Below are 20854 nucleotides of genomic sequence, written 5' to 3' on the forward strand. Positions count from 1 at the left end.
TGTCTGATTACATGTCTGATGAAGACGATGATAATCCATAACACCAAGGTAAAAACATTGAGTTAATAGTGCGGCATGTCCATAGGCCATGCTCACAGCGGGGGTTAGGTGAATGGTGCTCCCAAGGTAGAGTTAAGAGCCTACCGCCATGATGACCCTGTGGCAATATGGACAGTCTCAACGAAGCGATTGCCTTGTGTGTGTGTGGTGATAGAGTATGTACTGATGTTTAAATTCATATGTTCCTTTCCCCCTTCTGAGAATGAATTGCACTGTGTGGAGAGTTGAAACGCAATGACAATGGAGGTCATTTATGATTGTTATGTACTAAGTGTAAGACGGTCTTCCATTTTTCCTCATGTTAATGCTTGTTTGATGAAAATGCTTGTCAGTAATTTCCTATTAGCTTGAGATTAATCTCAAAAGGGAGGAGATGTGGTGGAAATGAAATATTAATGACATACTATACTGTTTAATTAGATATACTATGCTGTTTTTACTTAAGAGAATTGTCTATCGTTATATATTAGTATTTTTACTGATACAGGCTTGTCTTGTGTGACTTCATCATCAGTCTGGGTGTACAGATAAGAGCCATTTGGGGGCGACCTCAGTATGTGAAATCCTGTTTTCACAATCTACAGGAACTTAGATGTGTGGAAACATGCAGGAAGGAACAGACAATTGTGGCAACATCAGCTATTTAAATCTGAACAGACAAGCCATATCAGCTTTTGCACACCATTTCCCGGTCCTGTTTCCACCCATCTGCTAAACTGCTGCGTAGACAAAATAGGTTGTACTTTTTCTATAAGAGGAGAGACAACTCAGTTTTTTGGGCTTTCCTAACGATGCACTGATTTAGTGATTGTTATTGATTGCTTCATTTTTGCAAATCTTATAATAAAGTTGTTTTGAAGAATACAGTCTCTCTCCTTTTGGTTAGAATTACCACCACACAGCGCACACCACAGGTCAGCCTGTGGGTCAGAGACCTCAGTGGAGGGCCAGATACACGTGGACCACCCTACCTTAAGGCGTCAACACCACAAAGGCTCTCTGCTTAGTCACATGTGCTGATCACATCATGTTCCGTGTCATTACCACATAACCTCGAAGCGGTACTGAATTGACACCTTTTATATTGTATCCTGGTACAAATTACAGTCGGAAGAGTCTGGTACAAATTCCAGTCGGACTGCGCAGAAAGCTCTAACTAGATGTATTAAACCACACTGGGTCATACAGCTACAAACACAGTACACTACCAGTCAACATTTTTAGAACACCACTCATTCAAGGGTTTTTCTTTATTTTGACTATTTTCTACATTGTAGAATAATAGTGAAGATATCAATGAAATAACACATATGGAATCATGTAGTAACCCAAAAAGTGTTAAACAAATCAAAATCTATTTTATATTTGAGATTCTTCAAATAGCCACCCTTTGCCTTGATTACAGCTTTGCACACTCTTGGAATTCTCTCAACCAGCTTTTTGGTTACTACATGATTCCATGTGTGTTATTTCATACAGTGGTTTCTCCACTAAAAGTTTTGTGATTATGCTGCGGGACTTAGAGATAATTTGCGGTTTAGTATGGTACCCTGCGTCACTCCTTCATTGCTCCAGACCAGTGTTAGAGTTAGAGCACTGATTATGCTTATGGGTCCCAAGGCGCTACTGTGTCTCTAACTGACAATGAATGGGCGACATAAACCTAAATAGAAACTGATAATTGTGCACGACTTCAGTATTACTTACTAAAACTGTTGTTGAACTAAGGTTTTTATTATTTTATTAGGATTATTTTGCTCTTACTGTAGTACTGTAGCCCTCTCCCGACCAGTCACATTGTACAGTGCTTGAGTGGTCTAAGACACTGCATAGCAGTGCAAGCTGTATTGCTACAGATGCTGGTTCAATACCTGGGCTGGCCTCGACAGGGAGACCCATGAGATGACTGTAGGTTTATGGTTTCTAAGAACAGAAATAAATAATTCTAAATAACAAACTGGCTTTATTTACAAATTAGTAACAATGTCTCACCCCATGTTCAAGAATGTCCTTTCTCTCACTCATTTTACATTATTTGAAAATGAAATCATCTCCAAAATGTTATTTTTTAAACAAAGCGATAATTATGATTAATTTAGAATTATATAAAAGCCCCGTGGATATTCTCATAGATATATTATTAACCCTGTTATTAGCAGGACAATATATATTGGTCATGGCTCCTGAGTGGCGCACAATGGGATTGCCTTGCAGTTCTCCAGCTGTATTCACTAAAACAGCAGTGGGCACACAAGGTTCAAGGCAAGAGGGCAGGGGGCACGAGAGGGCCGAAGAGCAGAGCACAGAAGACCGACCTAGCCCATGGGGAAGGGAGGATGAGGAAGGTGGGTGGACCCCCACCCCACTGGGTAGCTCAGAGCAACATTTTAAGGGGCATTGCACTAACAATGGTGCTGACTAGAGAAACATTCCCGCTGTTCTGCACGTTCAAACTAAAACAATGTAACGAAGTGTACAGTTGTGGCCAAAAGTTTTGAGAATGACACAAATATAAATTTTCACAAAGTCTGCTGCCTCAGTTTGTATGATGGCAATTTGCATATACTCCAGAATGTTATGAAGAGTGATCAGATGAATTGCAATTAATTGCAAAGTCCCTCTTTGCCATGCAAATGAACTGAATCCCCCAAAAACATTTCCACTGCATTTCAGCCCTGCCACAAAAGGACCAGCTGACATCATGTCAGTGATTCTCTCGTTAACACAGGTGTGAGTGTTGACAAGGACAAGGCTGAAAATCACTCTGTCATTCTGATTGAGGTCGAAAAACAGACTGGAAGCTTCAAAAGAAGGGTGGTGCTTGGAATCATTGTTCTTCCTCTGTCAATCATGGTTACCTGCAAGGAAACACGTGCCGTCATCATTGCTTTGCACAAAACAGGCTTCACAGGCAAGGATATTGATGCTAGTAAGATTGTACCTAAATCAACCATTTATCGGATCATCAAGAACTTCAAGGAGAGCGGTTCAATTGTTGTGAAGAAGGCTTCAGGGTGCCCAAGAAAGTCCAGCAAGCGCCAGGACCGTCTCCTAAAGTTGATTCAGCTGCGGGATCGGGGCACCACCAGTACAAAGCTTGCTCAGGAATGGCAGCAGGCAGGTGTGAGTGCATTTGCACGCACAGTGAGGCGAAGACTTTTGGAGGATTGCCTGGTGTCAAGAAGGGCAGCAAAGAAGCCACTTCTCTCCAGGAAAAACATCAGGGACAGACTGATATTCTGCAAAAGGTACAGGGATTGGACTGCTGAGGATTAGGGTAAAGTCATTGTCTCTGATGAATCCTCTTTCCAATTGTTTGGGGCATCCGGAAAAAAGCTTGTCATTCACTGTATCACAATTCCACTGGGTCAGAAGTTTACAAACACTAAATTGACTGTGCCTTTAAACAGCTTGGAAAATTCCAGAAAATGATGTCATGGCTTTAGAAGCTTCTGATAGGCTAAGTGACATAATTTTAGTCAATTGGAGGTGTACCTAAGGATGTATTTCAAGGCCTACCTTCAAGCTCAGTGCCTCTTTGCTTGACATCATGGGAAAATCAAAAGAAATCAGCCAAGACCTCCACAATTGTAGACCTCCAAAAGTCTGGTTCATCCTTGGGAGCAATTTCCAAACGCCTGAAGGTACCATGTTCATCTGTACAAACAATAGTACGCAAGTATAAACACCATGGGACCACACAGCCGTCATACCGCTCAGGAAGGAGACGCGTTCTGTCTCCTAGAGATGAACGTACTTTGGTGCGAAAAGTGCAAATCAATCCCAGAACAACAGCAAAGGACCTTGTGAAGATGCTGGGGGAAACAAGTACAAAAGTATCTATGTCCACAGTAAAACGAGTCCTATATCGACATAACCTGAAAGGCCGCTCAGCAAGTAGGCTGCTCCAAAACCGCCATAAAAAAAGACAGACTACGGTTTGCAACAGCACATTCATCTGGTCTGATGAAACAATAATATAACTGTTTGGCCATAATGACCATCGTTATGTTTGGAGGAAAAAGGGGGAGGCTTGCAAGCCGAAGAACACTATCCCAACCGTGAAGCACGGGGGTGGCAGCATCATGTTGTGGGGGTGCTTTGCTGCAGGAGGGACTGGTGCACTTCACAAAATAGATGGCATCACGAGGAAAGAAAATTATGTGGATATATTGAAGCAACATCTCAAGACATCAGTCAGGAAGTTAAAGTTTGGTCTCAAATGGGTCTTCCAATTGGACAATGACCCCAAGCATACTTCCAAAGTTGTCGCAAAATGGCTTAAGGACAACAAAGTCAAGGTATTGGAGTGGCCATCACAAAGCCCTGACCTTAATCTTGTAGAAAATGTGTGAGCAGAACTGAAAAAGCGTGTGCGAGCAAGGAGACCTACAAACCTGAGTCAGTTACACCAGCTCTGTCAGGAGGAATGGGCCAAAATTCACCCAACTTATTGTGGGAAGCTTGTGGAAGGCTACCCAAAACGTTTGACCCAAGTTAAACAATTCAAAGGCAATGCTACCAAATACTAATTGAGTGTATGTAAACTTCTGACCCACTGGGAATATGATGAAAGAAATAAAAGCCGAAATAAATCATTCTCTCTGCTATTATTCTGACATTTCACATTCTTAAAATAAAGTGGTGATCCTAACTGACCTAAGACAGTGAATTTTTACTAGGATTAAATGTCAGGAATTGTGAAAAACAGTTTAAATGTATTTGGCTAAGGTGTATGTAAACTTCCAACTTCAACTGTACATAAAGCTGACTCACTCATTCACAGCTTTGGATCAAAAAAAATAAGTATCAACATTCTTTCTGATAGTCTTTAACAAAGATATGTTTTGCTTATACTGACCTGGACACCATGTACAGTATTATAATAGCCATTATGGGCTATTAGTAGGACAATTTACCTTTACCAACACCTCTCTGTATTTTGATAATTTGTGGAAGGGGGCTCCCAATTGGATGGGGGCTCCTGCAGTGCAAAATGCGTTGCTACAGATGCAGGTTCGATACCCGTGCCGTCCGCCACCGGGAGACCCATGAGGCGGCTTTTGGTTTTAATTTGGAATCCTCCAATCCTCTATATGTAATTATTGGCGGAGAGTCACGTCATATTTTTTGTAGGCCTACTGTAGGCCACATGAGTCTCACTACTGTTGAGTAATGTGCTGATAAAAGTGTTGTAGGTCTTATTTATTTAAAGAGCAAATTGAAGTTAGAAGCAATAGGATTTGAAGCAATAGCCTACAACTATTGTTGCACCATTTCGCGCTGCTCTGAGACAAGCATGGGGACTGGTCTTGATAAATCAACGCAATTTTTATTTTCACTGAATCTTCGTTTGGGTATTGGCTAGACTACAATAATACAATTAGGGTGTAGAAATGGTATGCTCTTAGTGTAACCTTTATTTAACTAGGCAAGTCAGTTAAGAACAAATTCTTATTTACAAGGACAGCCTACTCCTTCCTCCCCGTCAGGGAATTGAACCCCGTTCTCCTCACATGCCCGCCCGACATGGGGATTCTTTAGCTAAATAGCCCAGTACTGTAGCCTACTCCCGACCGTCACGTTGTACAGCTCCATATTTTCCGTTCCATCCTAAAGGAAATCCAGAGGGTTTTTCGTTTTTCTTGGAATAGAAACACCATAATATTAATCAATTTAATTAAGCAACATTTCTTCAAATCAGTCTAATATACTATGTTCTTACAAAAAAGGTTTTAAATTCTCTAGTACAGCCACTATTGAAGGCTATCACATGCTTCTCAAAGATCCCCTCTGGTGGTCAAACTAGCACTAACTAGCATTTATGGTACCAGTAGTTCACACTTAAATAACGTGCCATAGAATTCTGTGGCACCATGCAAGCTGTGCTGCAGTACGCTGCAACTTTTAAAGGACGAACCACTGTAGTTTTGATGTCTTCACTATTATTCTACAATGTAGAAAATAGTAAAAATAATTTTAAAAAACCTTGAATGAGTAGGTGTTCTAAAACTTTTGACCGGTAGTGTATGTATATACACGCAAATATATTTATAACCTCCGTATGTACCCTCTTCCCAGACAAGCCCTTTCCCCTCCTAAGTCTAGGATGTACAATGAATCTCTGTGGCTTGGCAGGCAGTGTTATCGTCCCAGCCCGAGTCCGGAACCTTTGGTACTCCTCCACACATCTCCCGGTCTTCTAATCGGTCAGGAGAGGCTTTGAGACTAGGGAGTATACATTCTTGCAGCCTGCCTCAGTCCATTGTTAATTATCCGGACTCATACACAAAGTGCTATTTGAGAATAAGCGACCCATTCATACTCAAGTGAATACATTGACGCAACAAATATTGAGAGAAAATAATGATATGTAAGTGAAGCTATAACATACTGAGAGCATAATAATGATATAAAAACATTATATAAGACAACGTCATAGGGCAGTAGTTTACAATCTATTAAATCTAGCACATGCCTCCAATCTCACCCTTATGAAAACCTTCTGTCTCAGAGACAGGCCCCCTTTGTTATATGATTATAAACATACTAAAACATGCTCAAGTACATAGCCTCGGGGAGTAAGGGTGCAGCACCCCCTGAATATTTCTTTCACAAAAGTAGTGCACTGGTACTTTATTACTATTAGCGGACCGATATAGATGTCTGTAGCGCATACAAAAACATAATTTCAGCATCTCCGCTTTGGCAAAAAAGATAGTTGTATAATCAACCTTTTCACGCGTGAGTTCCAAATATCTCTAACAGTCACCCCAGTGTGAGTTGTTTTATGCACGTGATGTCAGAATGCACTCACTGCTTCAAAATGTGATCGATACACAACAGGACAGTTAACCTGTCTGGGGTATGTGGGACGATTTCGTCCCACCTACGTAACAGCTACTGATATTCCAGTGGCGCGATTTTTGAATCGTTAGAAATACTATAACTTCAATTTCTCAAACATATGACTATTTCACAGCTATTTAAAGACAAGAATCTCGTTAATCTAACCCCACTGTCCGATTTCAAAAAGGCTTTACAACGAAAGCAAAACATTAGATTATGTCAGCAGAGTGCCCAGCCAGAAAAAATCTGACACCCATTTTTCAAGCTAGCATATCATGTCACATAAACCCAAACCACAGCTAAATGCAGCACTAACCTTTGATGATCTTCATCAGATGACACACCTAGGACATTGTGTTATACAATACATGCATGTCTGTTCAATCAAGTTCATATTTATATCAAAAACCAGCTTTTTACATTAGCATGTGACGTTCAGAAAAAGCATAACCACCGCAAACTTCCGGGGAATTTACTAACAGTTTGCTAAATTACTCACGATAAACGTTCACAAAAAGCATAACAATTATTTTAAGAATTATAGATACATTACCCCTCTATGCACTCGATATGTCCGATTTTAAAATAGCTTTTCGGATGAAGCACATTTTGCAATAATCTAAGTACATAGCCCGGCATTACAGGGCTAGCTATTTAGATACCCACCCAGGTCAGCCTCCACCAAAATCAAATTTCCTATAAGAAAAATGGTCTTACCTTGCTTGTTCTTCATCAGAATACACTGCCAGGACTTCTACTTCAATAACAAATGTTGGTTTGGTCCCAAATAATCCATCGTTATATCCAAACAGCGACGTTTTGTTTGTGAGTTCTAGAATGCTTTTTCACGGTCCCGCGCATGGCGCGTTGGCTTGTCAAAAATGTCTAAATATTCCATTACCGTACTTCGAAGCATGTCAACCGCTGTTTAAAACCAATTTTTATGCCATTTATGTCGTAGAGAAGTGATAATATTCCGACCGGGAGTATGCATTGAGCCTAAACAGCCGAATAAAATTTCTCCTCAGAAGCGACTCATGCACGCGCATCATTCAAAGGTCCTCTCAGCATCCACTTACAAAAGGCGATAATATGTTTCAGCCTGAGGCTCCCTCGTAAACCTTCAGGTATTTCCCGGGCTCTGAGAGCCTATCGGAGCCCTGGGAATTGTCACGTTACAGCTAAGATCCTTACTTTTCAATAAAAAGAGGTAAGACGCACGACTCCTTGTCAGACAGGGTACTTCCTGCTTGAAACCTTGTCAGGTTTTTGCCTGCCATAGGAGTTCTGTTATACTCACAGACACCATTCAAACAGTTTTAGAAAATTCAGAGTGTTTTCTATCCAAACCTGAACAATAATATGCATATTCTAGCTTCTGAGTTGGTGTAGGAGGCAGTTAAAAATGGGAACATATTTTTCCAAAATTCTCAATACTGCCCCCTAGCCCAGACAGGTTAACCCGCGCTGCCTGCTAATTATCTATAGGCTATGTTTCAACTTGTCAATTTGAAATTATTTTCTAACAAGTTTTCTTTTCGCACAACAGTTTGAATTGAGGAGTGTTCCACCTCCTAATTAATTCACAGAAGTAGCCCATTTCACTGTTGCGGACAATTTATGTTTGAGGCTTTAATGAGCCAGACAAACTTCTCTTTTCGATCAAGTATGCAGACATTTCTGGAGTCTTGCACAAACTTTTGCCCCGTGGCATTTATTTCTGGCTGGCTCTTGCATTGCCTTCATTGTTGTTTTACTTTCAAATAATAACTTTGGATATGTGTGCGTTCCTATCAAAGTAAGTGCTTTATTTTCTGTATATCGTGTTGTCATTTCTATTCATATAGTATGTATGTATGGAGCATAATGTATTTACAGTTTTATTCACGTTTTTAAGTTCTGGTGACAAATAATGCATTCCGATATTTGCATAGATTTTAACGGACACCTATGAAGTGTGTAAAATATGTTTTTGAAGGTTGTACTGATTATGATGAGCGATATTTTACATTTTAGTCATTTAGCAGATGCTCTTATCCAGAGCGACTTACAGTAGTGAATGCATACATTTCATAAATGTTTTTCTCCGCACTGGTCCCCCGTGGGAATCGAACCCACAATCCTGGCGTTGCAAACACCATGCTCTACCAACTGAGCCACACGGGACCAAAGCAAAGCTTTTTGCCAGCTATGTCTGGCGCCATGTTTGTTGACAATGCATTCTGGGTGTCACATAAACGTCTGTCAGACCAAAGATGTCATAATGAGGTGACGGAATGGTTCACTCATCTTTTTCAAGCAAACTTCCGTAAGTGAATGATTGTAGACAACATCCATACTGCAAACAGTCCTAACTCATCTTGCCTCCTCTTATTATCTTTGGTTGATGTGAAATAAACAAACAAACATGGTGGCACGCACAAACTACCCATCGTCAGATTACTTTTGATTTTTAGAAAGTGTTTTACTCAATTAATTTAATCAATGGTGAGCTCACCTGTGACGTGATGAATTGTAAATAGTAATTGCTATTAGCTAAGTTATATTGTGGTTTCTGTCAGCCGAGAGTTAGCTAAATACGACCTCTTGTGTTACGTCAATCTTTCCTCAGCGTTAGAACTAATGTAGCCTACATTTTCAGGTTTGGATGATTGTGTTACGCTGTCGCTACTTCTGTGAATGTCTGAACATTGCATCCAAAAATAAACTGGTCACATTCAAGATATAACTTTGTAAGGACTGTATTTGTGAAAAATGTTACTGTGAAAAAACTGTCGCCAGCTCAAATGCTGACTGTTGTGTCAATCAAAACTGGACGGTCTAAATAAGCGTTCTAATCACACAGGTTTGAGTGTACGTTGCAAGGACCACTGTAGAATGATCACACCAGTTTGTTGGTACGTGTCAAATCGTTAATGTAAATGTACATTCCTGTATTGTACATAGGCTGGTCACCGCTAGCTGTGGCCCGCTAGCTGTCTAGAGCATATTGGACTGTTAGCTGAATAGATCCATCGGCCAATTTCTTGGGCCATGATACCTATTTTGCCAATTGGACTTGGACCCCTCTGCTACTCGGAACCCTACTAATCCATCACCACTGGTCTATCGACGTCACCGCACACGGAGGCTAAAACTGACTTTCCTCCATTGAGACGTCCCTCTAAGGCCCTTTTGCTAGCTTGCTAGCCCCGGCCTGCTAGCTGTCTGAATCGCCGTGTCTCCAGCCAGCCCAACCACTCACTGGAACCCTATGATCACCCGGCTACGCATGCCTCTCCCTAATATCAATATGCCTTGTCCATTACTGTCCTGGTTAATGATTATTGTCTTATTTCACTGTAGAGCCTCTAGCCCTGCTCAATATACCTTAACCAACCATTTAGTTCCCCCTCCCACATATGCAGTCACATCACCTGGTTTAAACATCTCTAGAGACAATATCTCTCTCATTACTCAGTGCCTAGGTTTACCTCCAATGTACTCACATCCTACCATACCTTTGTCTGTACATTATGCCTTGAATCTATTCTATCGCGCCCAGAAACCTGCTCCTTTTACTCTCTGTTCCGAACGTACTAGACGACAAGTTCTGATAGCCTTTAGCCGTACCCTTATCCTACTTCCTCTCTGGTCCTCTGGTGATGTAGAGGTTAATCCAGGCCCTGCAGTGCCTAGCTCCACTCCTACTCCCCAGATGCTCTCATTTGTTGACTTCTGTAACCGTAAAAGCTTTGGTTTCATGCATGTTAACATTAGAAGCCTCCTCCCTAAGTTTGTTTTATTCACTGCTTTAGCACACCCTGCCAACCCGGATGTCCTTGCCATGTCTGAATCCTGGCTTAGGAAGACCACCAAAAACCCTGAAATTTCCATCCCTAACTATAACATTTTCCGACAAGATAGAGCTGCCAAAAGGGGGTGGTGTTGCAATCTACTGCAGAGATAGCCTGCAGAGTTCTGTCTTACTATCCAGGTCTGTACCCAAACAATTCGAGCTTCTACTTTTAAAAATCCACCTTTCCAGAAACAAGTCTCTCACCGTTGCTGCTTGCTATAGACCACCCTCTGCCCCCAGCTGTGCTCTGGACACCATATGTGAATTGATTGCCGCCCATCTATTTTCAGAGCTCGTGCTGATAGGTGACCAAAACTGGGACATGCTTAACACCCCGGCCATCCTACAATCTAAGCTTGATGCCCTCAATCTCACACAAATTATCAAGGAACCCACCAGGTACAACCCCAAATCCGTAAACACGGGCACCCTCATAGATATCATCCTAACCAACTTGTCCTCCAAATACACCTCTGCTGTTTTCAACCAAGATCTCAGCGATCACTGCCTGCATCTGTAATGGGTTTGCCACCCTCATCACTGTCAAACACTCCATAAAACACATCAGCTAACAGGCCTTTCTAATCGACCTGGCCCGGGTATCGTGGAAGGATATTGACCTCATCCCGTCAGTAAAGGATGCCTAGTTATTCTTTAAAAGTGCCTTCCTCACCATCTTAAATAAGCATGCCCCACTCAAAAAATGTAGAACCAGGAACAGATATAGCCCTTGGTTCTCTCCAGACCTGACTGCCCATGACCAGCACAAAAACATCCTGTGGCGTTCTGCATTAGCATCTAATAGCCCCCGTGATATGGAACTTTTCAGGGAAGTTAGGAACCAATATACACAGGCAGTTAGGAAAGCTAAGGCTAGCTTTTTCAAGCAGAAATGTGCATCCTGTAGCACAAACTCAAAAAAGTTCTGTGACACTAAAGTCCATGGAGAATAAGAGCACCTCCTCCCAGCTGCCCACTGCACTGAAGCTAGGAAACACTGTCTCCACCGATAAATCCACTATAATTGAGAATTTCAATAAGTATTTTTCTATGGCTGGCCATGCATTCCACCTGGCTACCCCTACCCCGATCAACAGCCCTCCATACCAACTCGCCCAAGCCTCTGCCATTTCTCCTTCACTCAAATCCAGATAGCTGATGTTCTGAAAGAGCTGCAAAATCTGGACCCCTACAAATCAGCCACTACACAATACAGTAATTGAGTACATTGAGACATCAAGTGGTTTGTGATGATGTGGCTCAGTTGGTAGAGCGGGTGTAGGTTTGATTCCCATGGGGGACCAGTATGAAAATGTATGCACTCACTACTGTAAGTTGCTCTGTATAAGAGGGTCTACTAAAATTGAAAAGGAATGAATAGACCATATCAGAATTGACATAGAAATAAGGAACCTGGAAAACAATCGCTGCACCCCCACCCCCAAACTACTTCACGTGGCTACAGTGGGGGAAAAAAGTATTTGATCCCCTGCTGATTTTGTACATTTGCCCACTTACAAAGAAATGATCAGTCTATAATTTTAATGGTAGGTTTATTTGAACAGTGAGAGACAGAATAACAACAAAAAAATACAGAAAAACTAATGTCAAAAATGTTATAAAATGATTTGCATTTTAATGAGGGAAATAAGTATTTGACCCCTCTGCAAAACATGACTTAGTACTTAGTGGCAAAACCCTTGTTGGCAATCACAGAGGTCAGACGTTTCTTGTAGTTGGCCACCAGGTTTGCACACATCTCAGGAGGGATTTTGTCCCACTCCTCTTTGCAGATCTTCTCCAAGTCATTAAGGTTTCGAGGCTGACGTTTGGCAACTCGAACCTTCAGCTCCCTCCACAGATTTTCTATGGGATTAAGGTCTGGAGACTGGCTAGGCCACTCCAGGACCTTAATGTGCTTCTTCTTGAGCCACTCCTTTGTTGCCTTGGCCGTGTGTTTTGGGTCATTGTCATAATGGAATACCCATCCACGACCCATTTTCAATGCCCTGGCTGAGGGAAGGATGTTCTCACCCAAGATTTGACGGTACATGGCCCCGTCCATCGTCCCTTTGATGCGGTGAAGTTGTCCTGTCCCCTTAGTAGAAAAAGACCCCCAAAGCATAATGTTTCCACCTCCATGTTTGACGGTGGAGATGGTGTTCTTGGGGTCATAGGCAGCATTCCTCCTCTTCCAAACATGGCGAGTTGAGTTGATGCCAAAGAGCTCCATTTTGGTCTCATCTGACCACAACACTTTCACCCAGTTGTCCTCTGAATCACTCAGATGTTCATTGGCAGACTTCAGACGGGCCTGTATATGTATTCTTGAGCAGGGGGACCTTGCGGGCGCTGCAGGATTTCAGTCCTTCACGGCGTAGTGTGTTATCAATTGTTTTCTTGGTGACTATGGTCCCAGCTGCCTTGAGATCATTGACAAGATCCTCCCGTGTAGTTCTGGGCTGATTCCTCACCGTTCTCATGATCATTAAAACTCCACGAGGTGAGATCTTGCATGGAGCCCCAGGCCGAGGGATACTGACAGATCTTTTGTGTTTCTTCCATTTGCGAATAATCGCACCAAATTGTATCACCTTCTCACCAAGCTGCTTGGCGATGGTCTTGTAGCCCATTCCAGCCTTGTGTAGGTCTACAATCTTGTCCCTGACATCCTTGGAGAGCTCTTTGGTCTTGGCCATGGTGGAGAGTTTGGAATCTGATTGATTGATTGCTTCTGTGGACAGGTGTCTTTTTACAGGTAACAAGCTGCGGTTAGGAGCACTCCCTTTAATTGTGTGCTCCTAATCTCAGCTCGTTACCTGTATAAAAGACACCTGGGAGCCAGAAATCTTTCTAATTGAGAGGGTGTCAAATACTTATTTCCCTCATTAAAATGCTAATCAATTTATAACATTTTTGACATGCGTTTATCTGGATTTTTTTGTTGTTATTCTGTCTCTCACTGTTCAAATAAACCTACTATTAAAATTATAGACTGATAATTTCTTTGTCAGTGGGCAAACATACAAAATCAGCAGGGGATCAAATACTTTTTTCCCCCACTGTATGCTCAAGGCAATTAGTCAGTTTCGAACACTGTTGTCCCAAAATCTAATTACACAAATATAGTGCACAGTAATACTGAATGTGTGTAAATTATGGATGATCAAATCCATATGGTTTTGTACACTTTGGATGGGAATTAATGGATTTCGTAACTCTATAGGGAGCCATTTCGAACTTCAAACATGGTTTTATCCTGCTCAGACTGGTTGTGACTTGGAACTTGATTAATTGAGGAATCCCAGTTTGGAATGACAGGTCAATGGGATCTCCCCGAGGTCTACATCCATTTAAACTGCAACTACATCACCACTAACCCCAATTGTTAAAGGTTGGGTGGGATTGGGTGAAAGAGAAAGCTGATCACGGAGCAGCACTTAGGGGAAAACAATTCAGAGTTCCTCTTGTCATGAGGATGAAGCTGTGCATATCCACTCCATTACTAAGACTGTAATTGGGCCAGCCCCTCAGCACATGGATCGATAGTGAAGAAAGCACAGTTAGTCTGTTTATGGGAGTCAATCACAGGTGACTGGTTGCTCCTTAATTCGGGAGGACGGGCTCATAGTAATGGCTGGAACGGAAAAAATGGAATGGTATCAAACATCTCTTTTACTCCATTCCAGCCATTCTTATGAGCTATCCTCCTCCCCTCAGAAGCCTTCTGTGGAGTCAATGGAGTGTAAAATCAGAGCTTTAGTGTCCAGGATGTAACATATCCTTCACCAGACATTGATATGTTGTTTTTTCTGAGACTGAGACTTGCATTGTCACTGGGAGGTGTCAAATGGAGGGGGGTGGGTGTGGGGAGGTCTGAAGCAAGAACTGGGTGAAAGAATTTAAACTTGTTCAAAACAATGGGTTGTGGTTCACATAATGTACTGCACCTAGCAGATAGTTTACATTATCCACTTTCTTAGGGCAGCACCTATCAGCCTGTCAGGCCCTTCTTCTCTCTTGTTCTGACCTCTGATGCTACCTGCTATTCCATCAGTATTTTAAATCACAGTCAAGACATTGCTCATGCCACTGCTTTAGGCTGGAGATTCAAACTGTCGGGGTCATTCTCCACTTTCACCTTTTCTCCTCAAGCAGATCACTAAATATTTACACTCTCCTCCATGTTGGGTAAGTAATATCTGTGCTGACCATGAAAAGGATAATGGCTGTATTAGATTAATGCAACATATCAATGCAGGTCTATCACATTTCCCACATTGTATTTTTAGATCCAGAGCAGTTGCTTTCTGTATTACAAAGAAGGGAGACAGAAGATTAAGCTGTTTTGAGAGCAATATGCTGCAATATCACGATCAAATCAAATGTATTTGTCACATACACATGGTTAGCAGGTGTTAATGCATGTGTAGCGAAATGCTTGTGCTTCTAGTTCCGACCATGCAGTAATATCTAACAAGTAATCTACCAATTCCAATTATCACGATCAAGGTCAATTAAATCACAGAAACATTGGGCATAGTATATATGTTTCCTTTTGGACAGTTCACTTGATTAGCCCAGACAAAAGAATGGGACTAATACATAGCTATGGAGAACAATACACCTTGTCAGGCTGACACTACATATTCCAACAACTATGTGCTAAAGTACATCTCATTCACTTCCCTCTGGGAACCAAGACTCCATATCGTAGTCAGTCGTTTCGCATCATTGGTTTGACCTTTTCGTGTGTCTACCACTGGTCAGCTGCTGACATTCAGACCTGATTGGCATGCAAGAACCGTTATAAGCTACCAATGATAGTTTCCAGCCCTCTGGAGCTAGAAGTAAAACATATTTTAATAACGCTGACTATATTCTAATGGGGTATCGGGTAATTGAGCTTTATCTGCTTCAATAGCGAACATGCCAAGCACACAGGCCAAACGTCTCAATGCCAGAGCAATATTGTCAACCTTACTAATACCCATTGGCAACGTGACAGGATGATGATGGTTGTGTCTAGAAAATCTCTCAATTTTTAACAAAACCCCAGCCACTAGCTTGGGAGAGGAAAATAGTTATCTAAATAAAAGCTGTTGCATAATGTTTTTATGATGACACCCCACCAAGCCAGAGCCTATGGAAGCCCCATCTGCATTCTAATGTCCAAGACAGCGGAACAAGCCTGCTACGCTAACCAACTGAACCTTGAAGGGATGACTCGTCATAAATCTTTGACCTTTTCACAGCCTTCAGAGTAGGCTAGATCTTAGCCTGAGTCAAACCTAAGCTTAAATAATACTGAGAACAAGGACTTTGGAAAAATAAACACAATCCCATTTTCAAATAGCGGAAACAGAATCCTCACCTTGAAGAGCCGCAGGATGTTGGCCACCATAATGGACACCGAGCTAGCCGCTGCCCCTATGACCCCCACCACCTTATCCGGCTTGGCAAAGATGGGTGCATCCCCATTGGCGCAGCGCACGTCCGAGCCATCCCTCTCGATGAGTGCCTGGACGAAGGTCAGTGACTGTTCCAGGGCATAGGTGTCTCTGGAACACGTGTCCAGGATACGCGCCCCTAGGGTCACGTTCGGTAGCAGCTCTGGGTCCTTGTTGATCAGGTCAATGGCAAACAGCATGGCTTCCAGCCTATGAATGCCCTTCTCCTTCTTCAGCTCCCCGCAGGGCACTCCTCTCTCTCCACGGGAGTGCACAGGGAATAGGCCACCCAGCATGATGTCACCGTCCAGCCGGATAGAGTGGGCATACTCCTGCAGAGGCAGCTGCGGGTCCGAGACCTTCTGAGTGGCAGAGACCAACAGCCAGTAGCATTTGGTAGTCAGTAGGATGAGGAAGCAGTAACGGGAGAGGGAGGGGAGTTTGGACTCCCTGGCCATGGTGGTAGCAGTGCGGGTGAGTGGGATAGTGGGTCAGGGGAGGGATGGTGTAGCACTGGAAGATCGGAGCAGCAGGCAGCTGGTGGGTGGTGGTGGGTGCACAGGGTGGGGCATACCATGGGTGCCCCTCCTCTCTAAATCAGCGTAGGGTTAGGGATGATTACCTCTTGGCTTCAAAGAGCTGCTGATGCATGTCCCTGGCATCACTGGGAAGGGGGTGTAGTTTGAGTGATAAGGGAGCTGGAGAGAAGATAGGCTGAATTTCTCACACTGGCTGGACAGTGGTGATCTCTCTCTGCAATCCTTGGCATCACATGCTCAAAAGACCCTGTTTGTGATGTGAGACAGAGGGAAATACAATTAATCTGTTACACAATGTAGGGTTGAGCTCTCTATTAGACACAGGCACATAAGTCATTAAACATATACAGAGAGATCCGGAATTACTGGATCCCTTGATAAAGAAGACTGTATAAAATAAATAAGTACAGAGGTATATTGTATGCAAAAACAAATGCAACAACTGTATTATTTTATGCTAATACAATTGCCCAGAGAAAGATTTTTCAATACTCCAGCACCCTCCCCTTGCAAGATAACGCCACTGAGCCTCTTTTTAAAATGTTTTATGAGATTGGAGAACACATTGGAAGGGATCTTAGACCATTCCTCCATACAAAATATTTCTCGATCCTTGATATCCTTAAACTGAGTTTATGGGCTGTCCTCTTTATTTCAAACCACATCTTTTTAATAAGGTTCAAGTCCGGAGACTAAGATGGCCATTGCAAAATGTAGATTTTTCTTTGAAGATTTAAATGTGTGCTTGGGGATATTATCTTGCTTGAAGATCCACTTGCGGCCAAGTTTCAGACTCCTGGCAGAGGCAACTAGGTTTTTGGCTAGAATATTCTGGTACTCGCTAAAGTTCCATGATGCCATTGACCTTAACAAGGGCCCTAGGACCAGTGGAAGAAAAATACCCCATAATATCAAAGATCCACATTTTACAGTATGGATTAGTTATTTTCTGCATGAGCATTGTTCTTTCTAAGACCAAACCCACCATTGGTGTACGTGGCCAAAAACTCTATTTTCGTGTCATATGACCATAACACCGGTTCCAATCCAAGTGCCAATGCCGTTTAGCAAACTTCAGGTGGTGCTATGGTCAGATGACATGAAAATAGAGCTCTTTGGCCACGCACACCAATGGTGGATTACTTGTTAAACAAAATCTCTATCTCTGAGCAATTGTATTAGTATAAAACAATTTTAAAAATTGTGGCCTAGCTCAGTATTTGTATTATTTATTTTATAGTGTTTTTTTGCTCATCTGTATCAAGGGATCCAATAATTCCGGACCCCACTCTATAAGAAAGGCATACGACCACACACAATGTCACATATGCTGTTTCTCCTCGCTCTTTCTCAAACACATACACTATATATACACAAAAGTATGTGGACACCCTTCAAATTAGTGGATTTGGCTATTTCAGCAAAACCTATTGCTGACAGGTCTATAAAATTGAGCACACAGCCATGCAATCTCCATAGGAAAGATTGGCAGTAGAATGGCCTTCCTGAAGAGCTCAGTGACGTTCAACGTGGCACCGCCATAGCATGCCACCTTTCCAACAAGTCCGTTCGTCAAATTTCTGCTCTGCTAGAGCTGCCCCGGTCAACTGTAAGTACTGTTATTGTGAAGTGGAAAAGTCTAGGAGCAATAACAGCCCAACCACAAAGTGGTAGGCCACATAAGCTCACAGAACGGGACTGCCGAGTGCTGAAGCATGTAGCAGGTAAAAATCGTCTGTCCTCAGTTGCAACACTCACTACAGAGTTCTAAACTGTATCTGGAAGCAATGTCAGCACAATAACTGTTTTCAGGAGCTTCATGAAATGGGTTTCCATGTCCGAGCAGCCGCACACAAGCCTAAGATCACCATGTGCAATGCCAAGTGTCGGCGGGAGTGGTGTAAAGCAGTGGAAATGCGTTCTCTGAAGTGATGAATCACACTTCACCATCTGGCATTCCGACGGACAAATCTGGGTTTGGTGGATGCCAGGAGAACGCTACCTGCCCCAATGCATAGCATCAACTGTAAAGTTTGGTGGAGGAGGAATAATGGTCTAGGGCTGTTTTTCATGGTTTGGACTAGGCCCCTTAGTTCCAGTAAAGGGAAATCTTAACGCTACAGCATACAATGACATTCTAAATAATTCTGTGCTTCCAACTTAGTGGGAACAGTTTAGGGAAGGCCCTTTCCTGTTTCAGCAAGACAATGCCCCCGTGCACAAAGCGAGGACCATACAGAAATGGTTTGTCGAGATCAGTGTAGAATAACTTGACTGGTCTACACAGAGCCCTGACCTCAACCCCATTTAACACCTTTGGGATGAATTGGAACGCCGACTGCGATCCAGGCCTAATAGCCCAACATCAGTGCCCGACCTCACTATTGCTCGTGGCTGAATGGAAGCAAGTTCCCGCAGCAATGTTCCAAAGTCTAGTGGAACACCTTCCCAGAAGAGTGGAGGCTGTTATAGCAGCAAAGGAGGGACCAACACCATATTAATGCCCATGATTTTAGAATGAGATGTTAGACGAGCAGGGGTCCACAAACTTTTGGTCATGTAGTGTATGTGCACACGACACACTAAAGGCATCAAATTCAAATCTGGACCTCGAAGTCAGTTCTAATGCTTTTTTCATTCTTCCCCTCTAATCAGGGACTGTTTTAGACCTGGGACACCAAGTGGATACAATTAATTATTAGGTAGAAGAGAAAACCAGCAGTATGCCAGACCTCCAGGGAAGGATTTTAATACCTCTGCACTTAAGCATGCACCCATGCACAGGCACACACACACACACACACACACACACACACAGACACAACAAACATCCACATGACACAGCAAGGAATCTCCCTTTGAAAACTGTGAACTCTTCAAAACATACGCACATCTGCAAAAACTGTCTACAAAGCTGTGACTGTGCTTGATAAAAACATCAAAGAATTGTATTATCATGTAGTAAGCTATTGCATTTGCAATGACTCTTATCCTTACCCTGATGTGAATTTAAATTACTGTGATGTTTTCTACATAATCCATAGATATGTTTTTTACATAATCCATAGATATACAGTAAACCACATAAGAATTGACACAGCAACGTACCCTACAGCCTTACAGATATATTGTCGCACAATAGAATCGACTACAATGACAGAAACAGTGTGTGTGTGTGTGTGTGCGCTGGCTGCTAGTCTGTAAAATGAAAACATGCCCGTCCTTTCTTCCGGAACTGAAAGATTGGCTTACTGTCTTTTCTTTCATTGTTGCCTACATAAAAACTCATTATCCACACTTATTTAAGACTCAGAATACTTTTTGGTACAAATGACAATTCTCTTTAGAGTGCCCCTCATGATTACAGAATCATAAAAATGTTGCGCCTGATCAATCGAGGCTCCATGTGCACATTACAATTGTGTGACATAGCTGTCGGACAGTTCCGGCCCTTACTCTGATCGTTCTTACCTTTTAACCAGATACTGATTGCTACCTGGGAAAACAGTGTGTGCCCTCTCCAGCCAGTCACTGTCATCCCAAAGAGTAACATGGCAGTGAGAGAAAAATGTGCAAGATGTGCATTGTGCACTCCTACATTGGTCTAAATAGTTTGTTTTTTTCGTAGTTTTTTTTACAAAATACCAAATGTACAAAATACCAAACAATAATGTTTGTTACAGTTATAAAACAATTGATCTATAACTCTTTAAAAGAAACTATCGCTGCACAAATGAAGCATGCCGTTTAACCATTTGTAGCATAGCATGAGTAGGCCTAAGAATGCATGCATTTGTGCTGCACGTTCTCTTCTGTGGATGAACAGCGCAAAATTATTAACCACCTCCTAAACTCCAGATGTGAAATGCGAACATTTCTATCATAAATGGTAGAGTTGTTCTAGCCTCACAAAAGGTATTGTTCTATGCTAGTAGCCGACTAATTTATGATGGATATTCTGACTGAGTATTGAGAAAATGTGATACATTTCTTGACCTAGAAGTTTTGAACGTAATGGGAAAATGTAGATTTTCGCCTAAATAATACCCAAAAGTAATACTTTTTCATGAGATGGCCATCAACAATAACTAGTAATGCTGCATAGTTCTACTGTAAAA

At 42.2% G+C, this 20854-nt stretch overlaps 1 protein-coding gene across 1 annotated transcript in view; it reads right to left on the bottom strand.

Moving 5' to 3' along the window:
• LOC115197031 (metabotropic glutamate receptor 8-like) overlaps positions 1–20854 on the bottom strand; it is a 259937-nt gene that overhangs the window by 232962 nt on the left and 6121 nt on the right. Inside the window, exon 2 of the mRNA XM_029758159.1 lies at positions 16122–16983. Coding sequence (XP_029614019.1) covers positions 16122–16655 — 534 coding nt within the window. The 5' untranslated portion in view covers positions 16656–16983. The remainder of the gene's footprint in view (positions 1–16121; positions 16984–20854) is intronic.

The sequence above is a fragment of the Salmo trutta genome, chromosome 7 (genome assembly GCF_901001165.1).
Source record: "Salmo trutta chromosome 7, fSalTru1.1, whole genome shotgun sequence".
NCBI lineage: Eukaryota > Metazoa > Chordata > Actinopteri > Salmoniformes > Salmonidae > Salmo > Salmo trutta.